The sequence below is a fragment of the Orcinus orca genome, chromosome 2 (assembly GCF_937001465.1).
Source record: "Orcinus orca chromosome 2, mOrcOrc1.1, whole genome shotgun sequence".
Classification (NCBI taxonomy): Eukaryota; Metazoa; Chordata; class Mammalia; order Artiodactyla; family Delphinidae; genus Orcinus; species Orcinus orca.
In genome coordinates this window covers 95,604,745-95,620,379 of record NC_064560.1, presented here as the reverse complement: position 1 = coordinate 95,620,379, position 15,635 = coordinate 95,604,745, and the positions used below count along the sequence as shown (strand labels likewise).

Below are 15,635 nucleotides of genomic sequence, written 5' to 3'. Positions count from 1 at the left end.
GTGCAGCTGCTTTGGAAAACAGTTCCTCAACAAGCTAAATACAGAGTTACTGTATGACCTAGCAATTCCACTCCTAAGTATATACCCAAGAGAATTTAAAACATGTCTACAGGGCTTCCCTGGTGGTGCAGTGGTTGAGAGTCTGCCTGCCGATGCAGGGGACACGGGTTCGTGCCCCGGTCCAGGAAGATCCCACATGCCGCGGAGCGGCTGGGCCCGTGAGCCATGGCCGCTGAACCTGCTCAATGAAGACAATATAAATAATAGTATTAAAGAAAAAAATTCAGTAAATAATGTATATGGCAAACCTTGAAGTTTGGAAAAGTCTGAGTGTTTTCTACTGAGCATTTTTCAAACCCAGTAATATGTTTAGATTAATAATGAAGTAAAACTTAATATACCATTCAGTTCCCAGTGCCAAGTATCTCTTTAAATTAATCCTTAGATAGGTTCTTTAAAGTACAATACTTTCTTCCAATACTATTTCCAAGAACATTTTCAGGAATTTGCTCCTTATTTACCACAGATTTTTCCAAGGTTCCTAAACTGTGCAAGCTGAGGTGGCTTGGAGCATCATGGGAGAAACATTGATACTTGACATCTTTTGGATACCATGCAAACTTCTAGTTCCAGGTAATTGTTACATTAGATAGCACCACATTCCCTTTGATGATGTATCTTTGTGAAGCTGGGTTTTCAGCCATTGCTGGGATAAAAAGCTAGTACTATGCAAAAATCAATGTGAAAAAAAATAAGGATGGCAGTGTCCAACATGATCCCGATTTTGAGAAACTGCAGTGCCCAAAAGGCACACTCATTCCATTAGTAGGTAATTTAAGAATGAGGTAAAAATTATCACTTTGCTTTTAATTTATGTGTTCTTTTTTTTCAAATGGCTACTACAGTTGCTAGAACCTAACTACTTAATAAATTTAACTGTTAGGTATTTCTTTTGGCCAGGGCACTCCATGAAAAAATTACTGAGACTAAAGATGCCATAAACCAAGAAAGTTTGGGAAGCTCTGAGTTATTTCTCTATATATTAAATACGCTCCAAACTTTCCATAGTTCTTCAGTTCTCATGCAACATTCCTCTGATATACCAATCAGTATGTTAAAGGATCAGTCTCTCGGATTGGGGGTGTATATATGTAGGAACACCTCTTGATAGGAAATGACTGTCTTCAGTGCCTGCCTTAAAGGTAACAGGTAAAAGAGAAGCAGTTATCTTCCCAATCTAACGAGCAGTCATATAGGTGCTAGAGAGGGAAAGATACACTCTACCCCCTAACTCCCGAGGGCCACTTCATAAACCATAAAAGTGACAATGAGATAACAGAACCACTTAACACATTTTTCAGTCAGGAGTGCTCACCTGTCTGGACCAGAGAATTCAATACCGTCTACTGCCCCCTGCCAGAACATCCTGGGTAAATCATGCTACTCCTGATTCCTCCTCTCAAATTTTCTGCCCCAAAAAGAGCTTTCTATAACTCACACCCCAGCTGCAGTTACTGTACTAAAGTATACAGTATGTTATGGGCATATAAATCCAGTGATTGTTACTGCATTAAATATGTACTTCTATAAATGTTTCCATAGTTACAATACCAAAACTATATTTAGAATTTGTAATCATTTAGCCCCCTCACAGAAATTTGGAAAAGGACTGAAAATCAAATATTTAAAGTTTCTACTCCTGAAGTGAGACACAAACTAATCAGAATACCCTTTTAAAAATGTTTAAACCAAATTCATATACACAGCATATATAAATGTATAGTACATTAACACATACTTGAAAAAAAGAAGTTTGCCCATAATCAAAACTTTATTGAAAAACTGACAGCAAAATAGGAGAGCGCTGTTGTATACCTTACAAAATTAAACATAATTACATTATCTTGGTAGATTAACTGGAATTACTGAACTGATAAGGCTTTCTGTGATAGAACACGAATTCAGGAAGTTGTGTGGGTCATTAGTGTTGCTTTCTTCTAAATGAACACCCTGCAAAGGAATCACAAGAGCATATTAAACACAAGTCTATTCTATCTTTGGTACAGTTTTAATGACAAAAAATACTTTTTACATAAAAGCTTAAGTCTTAGAAATACTAGAGTAATATTCATATATAGGTTATTTTTTTATACCAGAAATTTGCTAAAAGATATCTTTTATATTTGAATTTACTCTGATGTGACTGTCACTCTCTGTTCTCAAATGTTATAATGGAGTTCAAGAAAATAATTCTGATTAGAGTTCATTTCAGATCTTTTAGGAAAATTCTGGTACAGATGCACCCTTTTAATCATCTGTCGGCACATGGACACAAAGTTCTAAAATCATGGCATGATATAAAGGTTTTGGCAATCTTGCAAGTACATTTTTAAGAGCAATACTGCATTTAAATATTGTGTTAATTTCAGTTAGATCTCACAAAGTCACACCAAATAGATCTTGGATTTATTGGCAATCCACTTATAACTCTTCCAATGAGAATAACATGGAATTCACAGCTCCTCAAAATACCACAAGCAAATTTCAAATATCACTATTGAACTGTAAATCTCTAAGTACTACTATGGAAAATTATATACATATGTATTATTTTTTCTTCACAAAAGTGAAAGAATTAAAATTAGACTATATTAATCATAAGTTGCTCAGAGAAATCAAACCTCTGACATTTTCATATAGTTATCTGTTGCTTAGCTAGCAATGATTAAAACTATCTTAAATCATATGTACCAAGTACATTTGAAACAAAATATTTACAGGAGAAATTTTTAAATCCTGTTTTTAGATATCTTATGTATTTATTCTTTTGCTCCATTCTGATTTATCTCTAACATTCCAAGTTAAGCAAACTGACTAAATACAACAGAATCAGGTGCTCTAAACTAAGAAAAATAATAGATAAAGCAATTCTTTACAAGGTCAAGAGTACAAACTTATCTAATTGAACAGGGCACTCTTTACTAAAAGAGCAATAAAAGATAAAAATTATTTTGGTAATTATGAATTTAAGATTTCTTTTAAACTGATTTTTAGTAAAGAGAGAGATTTTAAAATCATAAAATCTGATCACTGGGTTAGAAAATGCCAAATGATTTACCTTCTGTGAGTCTGGCCTTTCCTCCTGTCGGCTGGCACAACACGGTTGAACAACCTACACAAAGCACCACTGTCTGAGCATGGCTGAAAACCGTGGTAATCTTGTAGCAGCCTGAAAAAGGGAAGTGTTAAAAGTGAAAAGCAGAAAAAAACACAGTACCTGTTCAACATATTTCTAGTAAAGACCCTGTAAAAGATTAGGAACTTCAGTGCTGTGCAGTAGCAAACCATATACGTAACAAACTTTTCTAGTAGCCACATTAAAAACAAGTTTTTTTTTAAAGTGAAATTAATAATATATTCTATTGAACCTCAGTATTTCCAAAATATTATTATTTCACCATATAATCAAAGCCTTTTTGTTTTCAATGCTACATCTTCAAAATCTGGTGTATTATTTCACACTTAAAGATACAGCATTAAAAAAAAGATACAGCATGGTGACTATAGTCAATAATACCATATTGAATATTTTAAAGTTGCTAAGAGAGTATATCTTAAAAGTTCTTATCACAAGAAAAAAATTTTGTAACTATGTATGGTGACAGATATTAACTAGACTTATTGTGGTGATCATTTCCCAATATATACAAATATGGAATCATGAGATCACACACCGGAAACTAATATAATGTTTTATGTCAATTATACCTCAAGAAAAAAAGAATGAGAAAGAATTTTTCCATTTTGACTAGCCACATTTCAAGTACTCAGTAGCCACATATGGCTAATGACCACCATACCGGACCCCGCAGCTTTACACTGAAGAATCAATATACTTTTCATTGCATCGTGAAAAAGAAAACTTATCATCTGAACAGCTTAAAGACTTAATAAGTCCAATGTCATGTCCCCTGTGGAGTCCCATCTTCACACACACACACCCCCACCACCCAAATGTTTCTAAAGTGGTTTATTATGGAAATAACCCTTATGACATTCCAATTCTGTAATCCCACTTCGGGTCCTAATATCGAAACATACAGAACACACTATGAGTAACCCTTACAGAAATTCTGTAAGTAATCCTTATAGAAATTTTCTTTAGGAAAGGAGTTAAAGTTTGAAATTTTACCTGGACATTTTACATCCATAAAATAAGAATTTGGACTTTGAACCAGCCGTTTCTTTTTATGTTTTTTCTTTTCCTCTTCCAAGGAAGGATGCAGTAAATCTCTAGCCAACTGAATAAAAAAGCATATTATTACTACTAGAATGACACCACAACTCCGGCCGATTTAACCATATGTGAAATATACATGCAAAAATAGGAATAACAGTCATATTCAGCAGAGACAACACTTTAGATGTTACTTATTTTAAAGCCTGTTAACTTTCATCAACACTTTTTATAATGCTTGTGTTCTCCAAGTTCCGGTTAAGGGGAACGATCAGGAAACGTGGTAAGGTTAGCTCCGTTCTTCTTAACTAATAACAGTCGCCAGTGAAAATAAAACTGTGGTGCTAAGTAAGAACGTGATCCGGACCCTGGACCCGCTGAGAGTACAAGTCGCTGAGGTAGACCCGGCGAATGCCAACACCGAGGTGATTTCTGCCCCCAGGGTTCAACATCTGATAAGAACTCTTTTAAGTGGCTGACGCGAGACGGTCCTTGATAATTTGTAAGGCAACTGCGAAGACAGTTTTCAAAAAGGAAACAAGTAGGAAATCGCTTCCGAGAGAAGGCACAGGGGGCAAGACCCACGAAGCAAAAGGAGAGCAAGAAGACTTCAACGGTCACAGCCTCGCGGGTTCCCACCGAAACCCAGGAGGGCTGACTGAGGTACCCGGGGAGCTGTCCCCTCCCAGCCATGGACTCCAGACTGCACCCAGGGCGGCGCCGGGTGCAGTCCCGACGGCTCCACGCCCAGGCAGGGCCCGACTTGCCGCGCCGCCGGGCAAGTCCCAACAAGTCCACCACGCGCGAAAGAGCCGCGGGATCCGAACAGCCGAGCCGCGTTCGGCCGGGAGACCCGGGGGCCCGCGGAGCCATCGAGCTAGCCCGCCCCTGGGGCCCCTCGGCCTACAGAGAAGGCAGACACAAACGCGAAGCCCGAAAGTAAACAACTCACAGGCATGTTGATCCTTTCGCAAGCCCAGCCCGTGCAGATCTCTAAGGCGACACCCCAAGCAAGCAGCACGCGACCGGGAGCGCGGCGTCAACTTCCGGGATAGAGGAGGCTGGGAGGAGCGGAGCGGCGGGCCCGTTGACTCTAGGCGCTCCTCTCTGTGGTGAGGGCTGGCTCCGGCGGGGATCCGCGGGCGGCGGGCGAGGGGAGGTGCCGAGCCCCTCGCCGATTCGAGTTCCAAAGCCCGCGAACGTAGCGGGCTCCTGGGCTAAGGCCGCCGTCCCCAGGGCTTCGCTCTGGGCAAGTGGTTCCTGGGGCCGGGCTCAGGCGGTGCACGCCCGGATGGGAAGCCCCCTCGGGCTTCGGGAGCGCCGGCACCGCTGCAGAGCGGACCCGGCTGGGCACGCTTGGTCACTTGTCGTAGGTCCCGCCGCCAAGCCTTCCGCTCTCGGCTGCCCTGCGGGCGGGCACATGGGTGATGCCTCTGTTCTTTTATGTATTAAAAACAATATTATTAATTAAAACCATTAACACGTGCCAGCGAGATTATGAAAGAAGCTCGTTTACTTGCGCATCCTGCTTCCAAGGTACCGGTACCGGTTATTAAGTTCTTTGCGGGATGTAGCTGTGCCTTGGGTTTGCTTGGCCTTGAAAAAAGTTTTTAAGAAGCACCGATTCGCTGCCGTGCTTAGTTCATCGTGTGGCTCCTTCCTGTCCTCCGTGGGTCACACTTTCCAGAGCAGACAGCTGGAGCCTGAAAAAAACAGCGAGTGTCGCCGATGGCCAGACTTGAAATATTTTTGATGAAGAGGACCATCCTGTGAGTGCGTGTGGTCAAAAGCTAAGAAACCAAGGAGACGCTTCATCAGAAAATTGTCCTAGATAGACGTTCTAGATCAATTTTTATTTCTCTTCGAAAAGATAGTACATGTGTAATGTACATTTTGGAAAATGCAGAAAAACAGAAGAAAATTTAAATCACCATCCAGAGATAAGCATTATTAATATTCTGACCTTTATCATTCCAGACATTTTTTTATTCACTTGCATGTAGGTTTGTTCTGGGTTTTGGTATTACATAATTGGTATCATCTTGTACATATTCTTTTATAGATTTGATCCCCTCCCCCCACAACTTACTGTATAATGAAAATCACTCGATGTTACTACATGTTCTCCTACACTATGACTTTTAATGGGCACATAGCATTCATCCTGTGAATATATGTCCTTATTTCATCCATACACTATAATAGACATTAGGGGGACTTCCCTGGTGGTTCAGTGGTTAAGAATCTACCTGCCAATGCAGGGGATGCAGGTTCGAGCCCTGGTCCAGGAAGATCCCACCTGCCATGGAGCAACTAAGCCCATGCGCCACAACTACTGAGCCTGCGCTCTAGAGCCTGCGAGCCACAACTACTGAGCCCGCATGCCACAACTACTGAAGCCCATGCACCTGGAGCCTGTGCTCCGCAACAAGAGAAGCCACCACAATGAGAAGCCCATGCACCACAAGGAAGAGTAGCCCCCAATAGTGGCAACTAGAGAAAGCCCACATGCAGCAACAAAGACCCAACACAGCCAAAAATAATAAATAAATAAATAAAATAAAAATTCTGTCTGGAAAAAAAATAAAGTAAAATAGACATTACAGCTGGGTTTTAAATACTTAATATTTAAAATATTAGTATTATATACTTTCAGACAGATAAGTATATGGAATAATACAATTGTGTATGCAGAATCATGGCCCCCAAAGACTTCTTAATCCCCAGGACCTGTAGTTATATGACAGGTGGGGATAAGATTGCTAATTAGCTGGCTTTAAACTAGGAAAATTATCCTGGATTATCCTTAAAAGTGGAAGAGAAAGAAAGAGAGAGACATGTGGTGATGAAAGAAGAGCCTGAGAGATGCCATGTTGTTGGCTTTGAAGATGGAAGAAGGGAATGGTGAGCCAAGGATTGCAGGCAGCCTCTAGAAGCTGGAAAAGACAAGGAAATGGACTTTCCCCTAGAACCTCCAGAAGGAACACAGCCCTGCCAGCACCTCAATTTTTCTCCCAGTGAGACCCAGGTCAGACTTTGAACTACAGAACTGTAAGATAACAAATTTGTGTTGTTTTATCTATTTTTAACATTTATTTATTTTTTTGAATACAGTTGATGTCACATTGTATAAATTTAAGGTATACATGTGTTACTCTGATATATTTATGTAATATGGTTGCCATTGTAACAATAATTATCACATTACATTCTTACAATATTCTATGTTCAATAAACTGTACATTAACTCTTTATACACTAATGATGAAAAATCTGAAAGAAAAATTAAGGAAACACTCCCATTTACCACTGCAACAAAAAGAATAAAATACCTAGGAATAAACCTACCTAAGGAGACAAAAGACCTGTATGCAGAAAACTATAAGACACTGATGAAAGAAATTAAAGATGATACAAACAGATGGAGAGATATACCATGTTCTTGGATTGGAAGAATCAACATTGTGAAAATGAGTCTACTACCCAAAGCAATCTACAGATTCAATGCAATCCCTATCAAACTACCACTGGCATTTTTCACAGAACTAGAACAAAAAATTGCACAATTTGTATGGAAACACAAAAGACCCCAAATAGCCAAAGAAATCTTGAGAAAGAAAAACGGAGCTGGAGGAATCAGGCTCCCAGACTTCAGACTCTACTACAAAGCTACAGTAATCAAGACAGTATGCTAAGTATGGTATCGGCACAAAAACAAAAATATAGATCAATGGAACAGGATAGAAAGTCCAGAGGTAAACCCACGCCCATATGGTCACCTTATTTTTGATAAAGGAGGCAAGAATATACAATGGAGAAAAGACAGCCTCTTCCATAAGTGGTGCTGGGAAAACTGGACAGCTACATGTAAAAGAATGAAATTAGAACACTCTCTAATACCATACAAAAAAATAAACTCAAAATGGATTAAAGACCTAAATGTAAGGCCAGGCACTATAAAACTCTTAGAGGAAAACATAGGCAGAACACTCTATGACATCAATCACAGCAAAATCCTTTTTGACCCACCTCCTAGAGAAATGGAAGTAAAAACAAAAATAAACAAATAGGACCTAATGAAACAAAAGCTTTTGCACAGCAAAGGAAACCATAAAAAAAGATGAAAAGACAACCCTCAGAATAGAAGAAAATATTTGCAAATGAAGCAACTGACAAAGGATTAATCTCCAAAATATACAAGCAGCTCATGCAGCTCAATATCAAAAAAACAACCCAATCCAAAAATGTGCAGAAGACCTAAATAGACATTTCTCCAAAGAAGATACACAGATTGCCAACAAACACATGAAAAGATGCTCAACATCACTAATCACTAGAGAAATGCAAATCAAAACTACAATGAGGTATCACCTCACACCAGTCAGAATGGCCATCATCAAAAAATCTATAAACAATAAATGCTGGAGAGGGTGTGGAGAAAAGGGAACCCTCTTGCACTGTTGGTGGGAATGTAAATTGATACAGCTGCTATGGAGAACAGTATGGAGGTTCCTTAAAAAACTAAGAATAGAACTACCGTATGACCCAGCAATCCCACTACTGGGCATATACCCTGAGAAAACCATAATTCAAAATGTGTCACATACCACAATGTTCATTGCAGCACTCTTCACAATAGCCAGGACCTGGAAGCAACCTAAGTGTCCATCGACAGATGAATGGATAAAGAAGATGTGGCACATACATACAATGGAATATTAGTCATAAAAAGAAATGAAATTGAATTATTTGTAGTGAGGAGGATGGACCTAGAATCTGTCATACAAAGTGAAGTAAGTCAGGAAGAGAAAAACAAATACTACATGCTAACTCATATATATTGAATCTAAAGAAAAAATGGTTCTGATGAACCTAGGGGCAGGACAGGAATAAAGACACAGACGTAGAGAATGGACTTGAGGACACGGGGAGGAGGAAGGGTAAGCTGGGATGAAGTGAGAGAATGGCATGGACTTATATACACTACCAAATGTAAAATAGATAGCTAGTGGGAAGCAGCTGCATCATTCGGGGAGATCAGCTTCGTGCTTTGTGACCACCTAGAGGGGTGGGATGAGGGTGGCAGGAAGGCACAAGAGGGAGGGGATATGGGGATATACGTATGCATATAGCTGATTCACTTTGTTATACAGCAGAAACTACACAACATTGTAAAGCAATTACACTCCAATAAAGATGTTAAAAAAAATCTTTATGGCTATTTTAGTACTCGTTACAAGTTTGTACCCTTAAACACCATCAATCTTACCCCCCACTTCCCATTCCTTGGTAACCACCATTTTACTCTGTTTCTTGGGGTATTTTTTACAAGTTTGATTTTTTTAGATTCTACATATAATATACAGTACTTGTCTTTCTCTGTCTGGCTTATCTCACTTAGCATAAGGTGCTCAAGGTCCATCCATGATGTTGCACATAAATTTGTGTTGTTTTAAGCCACTAACTTTATGTAGTAATTTGTTAGAGCAACAACAGAAAATTAATACAATAATGAATACCCCTCTACCCACCGCCCAAATCTGTCAAATATAACACTCAATACTCCATCCCCACAATTTTTCACTATTAAAATAACGCTATAGTAAACATTCTTGTAGATAAGTCTTGGTGTCCATCCTTGATCATCCTTAGGATATTCCTAAAAAGGAATTGCTGAGTCAAAAGTTATGCACATTTTAAGATTTATAATATAAACTGCCAAATTACCCTCCGGAAAAGTCAAACCAATTTACAATCCAGATGTAAATGTCTGAGAATGCCCCTTTCTTCACAACCTTGACAATACTGGATATTAAGTTTTTCCCTGTCTCAGTCAATCCAAAAGAAGTAAATGGTATTTTGTCATAATATCATGTATTATGGAATAGTAAATGAAACTTTGCTGTAAGTCTTCCATGAAAATTGAGAGTAGTTGTTTGCAAGTGTCTGGACTTGTCACTGTCTTCCCCTAATTTGAGGGAGAACGTTGTGTTGTCAGCTCTCTTGTGAGCCAGATGCAGACATTTTAGAGACCCATACACATTCTCTTTCTCAAAAAATTATCTTACACTATCACTACAAATTACAAAAAAAAAAGCCTGTTAATAACAAACAGGTGTGAAAGACTACGCTCATGGTAAACACTGAAAATGTTTAACTTTTGGAAAACTGACTATGCTGTCTTCTCATTTCCCCATAGAGCAGTAAAAATACTTCACCATCTACTAGAGTTTGGGAACTACTCTCTGGAAAGTCTCCAAACACATGCAGGGATAAGACTGAGTATTAAAGGAAATTCACTTTCCTGTAAGCTCTTTAATCTCTTCTTCCTACCTAAGATTTCAATTCTTTGCACATAACTATATCCTTTTCCATCCCTTTTTTTTTTTTTTTTTTTGCGGTACGTGGGCCTCTCACTGTTGTGGCCTCTCCTGCTGCGGAGCACAGGCTCTGGACGTGCAGGCCCAGCGGCCATGGCTCACGGGCCCAGCCGCTCCGCGGCATGTGGGATCTTCCCAGACCGGGACACGAACCCATGTCCCCTGCATCAGCAGGTGGACCCTCAACCACTGCGCCACCAGGGAAGCCCCCATTTTTTATTGTAGTAAAATACACATAAAATTAACCATCGCAAAACATTTTTTATCATGTTTCACTGTTGTCTTCATTAATATTTTTCAAATGCTTATTGGCCATTAGCACTTCTAAAGTGAGATGATCATCTATTTCTTTATGTATCCTTCTAGATTAACGATATTAACCACTGGTCATAAATACTGCAAATATTTTCCCAACTTTTTTCCTATTAAATTTTGGCAATTTTTTAATCATAGAGGAATTTATATATATTTCAAATCTATAATTTTTTTCCTTTTTGCTATTGTGTTTAGACAGGCCTTGGCCCCCTTAGGATCAGCTAAATATTTGCCTATGCTTTCTTTTAATTCTTTTGTTGTAGTATTTATTCTTTAACTTTTTAATTAACCTGGAATTTTTTTTCTTGCCTTGCAGCTCAGCTTGCAGGATTTCAGTTCTCCAACCAGGGATTGAACGTGGGCCATGGAAGTGAAAGCCCAGAATCCTAACCACTAGCCCACCACAGAACTCCCTAACCTGGAATTTATTTTGGCACTTGATGTGTAGTAGGTCTCAGAACAATTTCTAATCATCAGGCCTAGTTATTGCTTCAGTTACTTAACCAATGCCCAGTACAGTCACATTGTCAAAAGCCTTCAACTTCTGAGACACTGTAATAGTGTGAGAAATAAAACTCAAGGTCAAGAAGACCTGGACTCTATTTATAACTCTGCCTCCTCGTCCAAAGCTCAGTTTCTTGTAACATGTCCCCAGGCCCTTGCACTGATGGCAGATAAAGGGACATGCAGGCAGGTGCAGGGACACAGAGTCCCTTTGCCTTGGCAGCCTACTCTCAGGCCTGCACAAGGAGCTCCTGCCAGGCTTCCCAAAGGACTGAGAAGTGCCAGTTGAAATTCTGTGTGCTGGGGACTTCCCTGGTGGCGTAGTGGTTAAGAATCCACCTGCCAACGCAGAGGACATGGGTTCGAGCCCTGGTCTGGGAAGATCCCACATGCCACAGAGCAACTAAGCCCGTGCGCCACAGCTACTGAGCCTGCACTCTAGAGCCCTCGAGCCACCACTACTGAGCCCATATGCCACAACTACTGAAGCCCACGCATCTAGAGCCCGTACTCCACAACAAGAGAAGCCACCGCAATGAGAAGCCGGCGCACCTTAACGAAGAGTAGCCCCCGCTCTCTGCAACCAGAGACTTTCCAGCTGTTCTATCTGGCCAGGTCTGAGAAGGTGCTGCTGAACCCTCCTTTTCAGCACTTCACCTTAAGTGTGCGGCCATTTCTACCCCCTTCCTCCTTTGCCAAACTTCAGACGCTGGGAAAACTCACAGGTGTTCAGGGTAAGCCAGGAACCCACTGATGCTAAACTTCAAACCGGCCAAAACCAGTTCTAAATAGGTCAGTTAGCCACTTTCCCCTAGGTTGGAGTTCCTCAGGCTTGTGCCCTTCTTTTCCCAGAAAGATGGTCAGAGGTTTAGTTTAGTCTTGATGTTTAAGAAATTCAGGGTGTGAGGTGGGGCCCTAAAGTTAACTTTTCTTACCCCTGCCTTTCTAAGTATTTTTCTGAGAAGCTCAAAGAAATCCACATTGTCAGGAAAACTTTAACAAGGCAGCATTCTTTTTCTCTTCCTTCTATTGTCCACCTGTTGGCAGGTTGCAAAGCATGTGTGGCTTATTCTCAACACATTCCTGAAAGCAGCAGCAACTTCTGAAACCCACCTCTTCTCTGCACATCAGCTCTCCAACAGGTTCACAAATATTATCCCCAGAGCTCTGCTGTTCGGGTTGCGATTCATCTGCCACTCATGAGGATCCTTGACACTTCAGGTAAGCTCCAATCTTAAGGGGTAAGAGTCTCAGATGCAAACGCTGGTGTCATTTTCTTTATTTTCCATACCAACTTAATTTCTGACTGAGGCTGAGCCCCCATTGGGCTGGTACTATAGACCAAATGTTTGCGTCCCCCACAAAATTCATATGTTGAATCCTAACCCGCAATGTGATAGTATTGGAGGGTGGGGCCTTTGGGAGGTGATTAGGTCATTAGGATGGAGCCCTCATGTTGGAATTGTCAAACCCAATTTCGTGTGCCCGACACGCAGTGAGGCCAAACAAACTGAAATGCTGGAGTTGGGATGAGAGCAAAGAAAGGTTTATTGCTGGGCTGAGCAAGGAGAACAGGCCACTTGTGCTCAAAAGACCTGAACTCCTCAGTGGGTTTCAAGGAAGCATTTTTTTTTTTTTGCGGTACGCGGGCCTCTCACTGTTGTGGCCTCTCCCGTTGCGGAGCGCAGGCTCCGGAAGCGCAGGCTCAGCGGCCATGGCTCACGGAGCCCGCTCCGCGGCATGTGGGATCTTCCCAGACCCGGGCACGAACCCGTGTCCCCTGCATCGGCAGGCGGACTCTCAACCACTGCGCCACCAGGGAAGCCCCTCAAGGAAGCATTTTTAAAGGCAAGGTGAGGGAGGGGAGTCACAGGGTGTGTGAATCGAAGAGTTGTGGTTGATGGTGAGGTAACAGGGTGGGGTCACAGGGATCAACATTACCAGTCCTTAGGCTCCAGTAGGTCTGGGGGCTAAGTGCTTATGGTCATCAAATAGTTAACTTCTTCCATTTGGTGGCGATTTTAGCATCTGTAAAACAACTCAGGAAATGTGCATCAGATAGTGTTATTCAGGTACTTCAGGGAGGAACTAAAAATTCTGTGACTGCCATATGGCTGTTTGACTGTTTAAATTCTTAGCAGTTCTCCTGGCCCAACTGCTAGTTTTGTCATTACATGTTCACATCCTTTCAATCATTAATTCTTGAGGCAGGCTTTTGTGACTCAGCGGAGGCCTGGGAGACTACAGCTTTTCTACAAACAAGAGGGCGGGGAGGACATTGAGTGGGTGGGGGGGTCTGTTCCGGGAAGGCCCCATAGGGTCCTACTCCATTATAGAATTCATGCCCCAAAGAGGCCCCAGAGAGCTCCCTCACTCCTTCTGTCGTGTAAGGACACAGAAGTATGCCATCTATAAACCAAGAAGCAGGCTCTCACTAGACACCAAGTCTGTTGATGCCTGGATCTTGGACTTCCCAGCCTCCAGAACTGTAAGAAATAAATGTCTAGTGTTTAAACTACCCAGTCCATAGTATTTTGTTATAGCAGCCCAAACAGACTAAGATAGCTGGCCTGGCGAACACTTCACCTCATTCTTGAGGATTGTGCTAAGTTTCCTGTATGTGTCCCCCACCAGGTCTGTGCCCATCCTTCGCCCTGCTCTATGCCCGGGAGGCTGACTTTGATGGGCCGTATCAGCTGGCTTCTCTTGCCCTCTGGTTTCTAGACCCCTTTTGAATGGGTCATCTGTGATCTGCCAGTACCCCCTGACAGGATATGCTCCCCTTTTAGTCTAGAAGGCTTTGCAGATGGGGTCCATCTGCTTCTCGGTTGTCAGTCTAACCAGGTCACTGCACAGATGTCTACTGTCCCTGTCTGTGGAACCCTTCAGGTTTGACAGGTCATGGCTCCTCCTATCTGTTGCTTTAGATGGATACGAGAATCTTAAGGTAGACGGCCTAGGTCTTGGCTATGCAGATCTTTGCCAGTTTGTGGACCAGCAGCATTGGGATCACCTAGGAACTTTTTGGAAATGCAGACTCTCAGGCCCCATCCAGACCTACTGAGTCAGAACCTACATTTTAACAAGATCCCCTGTGATCTGTGTGTATATCCCAGTGTGAGAAGCCCTGGCCACCACACAGCCACTCTCTCTGGAGTCTTCCTACCTCCCCCATGGGGCTGTGGGGAAGCCCGACCCAGATCCCTACTACTCCAGGGTAGCAAGTCAAGGCTATTTCTCTAGATTGGAGCAGAGAAGTTCCCCAGCTCTCCTGTTTCTCCAAGATACTTTGTTCACTCTGGCAAATTTCATTCTCTCCTATCGTGTCAAGGAACCCTTTAAGTCAATGATACTCAAACTTGATTGCTCATTAGAATCACCGAAGGAGCACCCTAGGTCAATTAGAGTATTTGGGGGTGGGACCCAGGTGGCAGTGTTTTAAAAACTCCCCAGGTGATTCCAAGAGGAGCCAAGGTTGAGAGTTCTCTGGAGGGCTTAAAAATTTCAAAAGCAAAGTCCAGGAAGAACTCCAGGCTACTTTTGCTTAAAGGTAGAAAGCGGGAAAAATACAGAGAGAGAAACATCATTAATAATTCAGAACATCCAGGCTCAGTAGCCACGTGAGCTGTCCCAGCACCATCTTGCTGGTCTTGATCATCAGGTCTCTGGCTCTCATCATCTCATCTCTCTGGCTACTTGCTGCAAACCCTCTCATGATCTGCTCAAGTCTCCAGGGAAGAAAGTGAGCTCCTTGGAAGCCAGGTGCTCTCTCAAACTTCATTGTCTTCCCACAGCTCATAGTGAAGATGCTGAGGTCAGCGTAAATTTATGCAAATATAATCGCTCCCTTTTCTGAACTCCTGCAATGCTTATTGCCTGCGTTAATTGTTTCTCAATGACCACCGCTGTCTTGTCTGCTTTTCCTTTTTAGTCTCTCGTACTGCAAATTCACTTTCCTTATGTGTATGTGTCTCTGTCTTCTCTTCCCTAAAAGCCCATAGGCTTCTCAAAATCAGGATTTGGTCTTATCTCCCCCATGCCTACTACAGTGCTTAGTAAGCACAGAACTCTGTCCATTGAGTGACATACTCAGCAGAACTGACTTGTGGTCACTCTCTGAGGACTGTTTCCCTCCGGGTTTATCTAGAACCCTTTTTTCTGGTCATAACTTTACTAGGTTCTTTTTTTTATTATTATTG

General features: G+C 41.7%; 2 protein-coding genes across 12 annotated transcripts in view; one reads left to right on the top strand and one right to left on the bottom strand.

The window, feature by feature from the left end:
• LACTB (lactamase beta) overlaps nt 1–15,635 on the top strand; it is a 61,846-nt gene that overhangs the window by 21,974 nt on the left and 24,237 nt on the right. For 6 of the 11 annotated variants that reach the window (XR_007475649.1, XR_007475644.1, XR_007475640.1 and 3 more), the window contains 3 exons: nt 527–633; nt 11,249–12,170; nt 12,484–12,657. The gene's annotated coding sequence lies outside the window, so the exon portion shown is untranslated. Of the gene's footprint in view, nt 1–526; nt 634–3,774; nt 4,265–4,679; nt 5,350–10,436; nt 10,544–11,248; nt 12,171–12,483; nt 12,658–15,635 lie in introns of those variants that run through there. The other 5 variants (XR_004485819.2, XR_007475641.1, XR_007475642.1 and 2 more) reach the window with 4 other exon arrangements.
• On the bottom strand, nt 1,813–5,327 carry RPS27L (ribosomal protein S27 like). The gene is made up of 4 exons (XM_004274719.3): nt 5,190–5,327; nt 4,193–4,301; nt 3,119–3,229; nt 1,813–2,010 (listed from the first exon to the last, which is right to left on the bottom strand). Exons 1-4 carry the CDS (start codon nt 5,193–5,195, stop codon nt 1,982–1,984), a joined length of 255 nt encoding a protein of 84 aa, XP_004274767.1. The 5' UTR covers nt 5,196–5,327; the 3' UTR covers nt 1,813–1,981.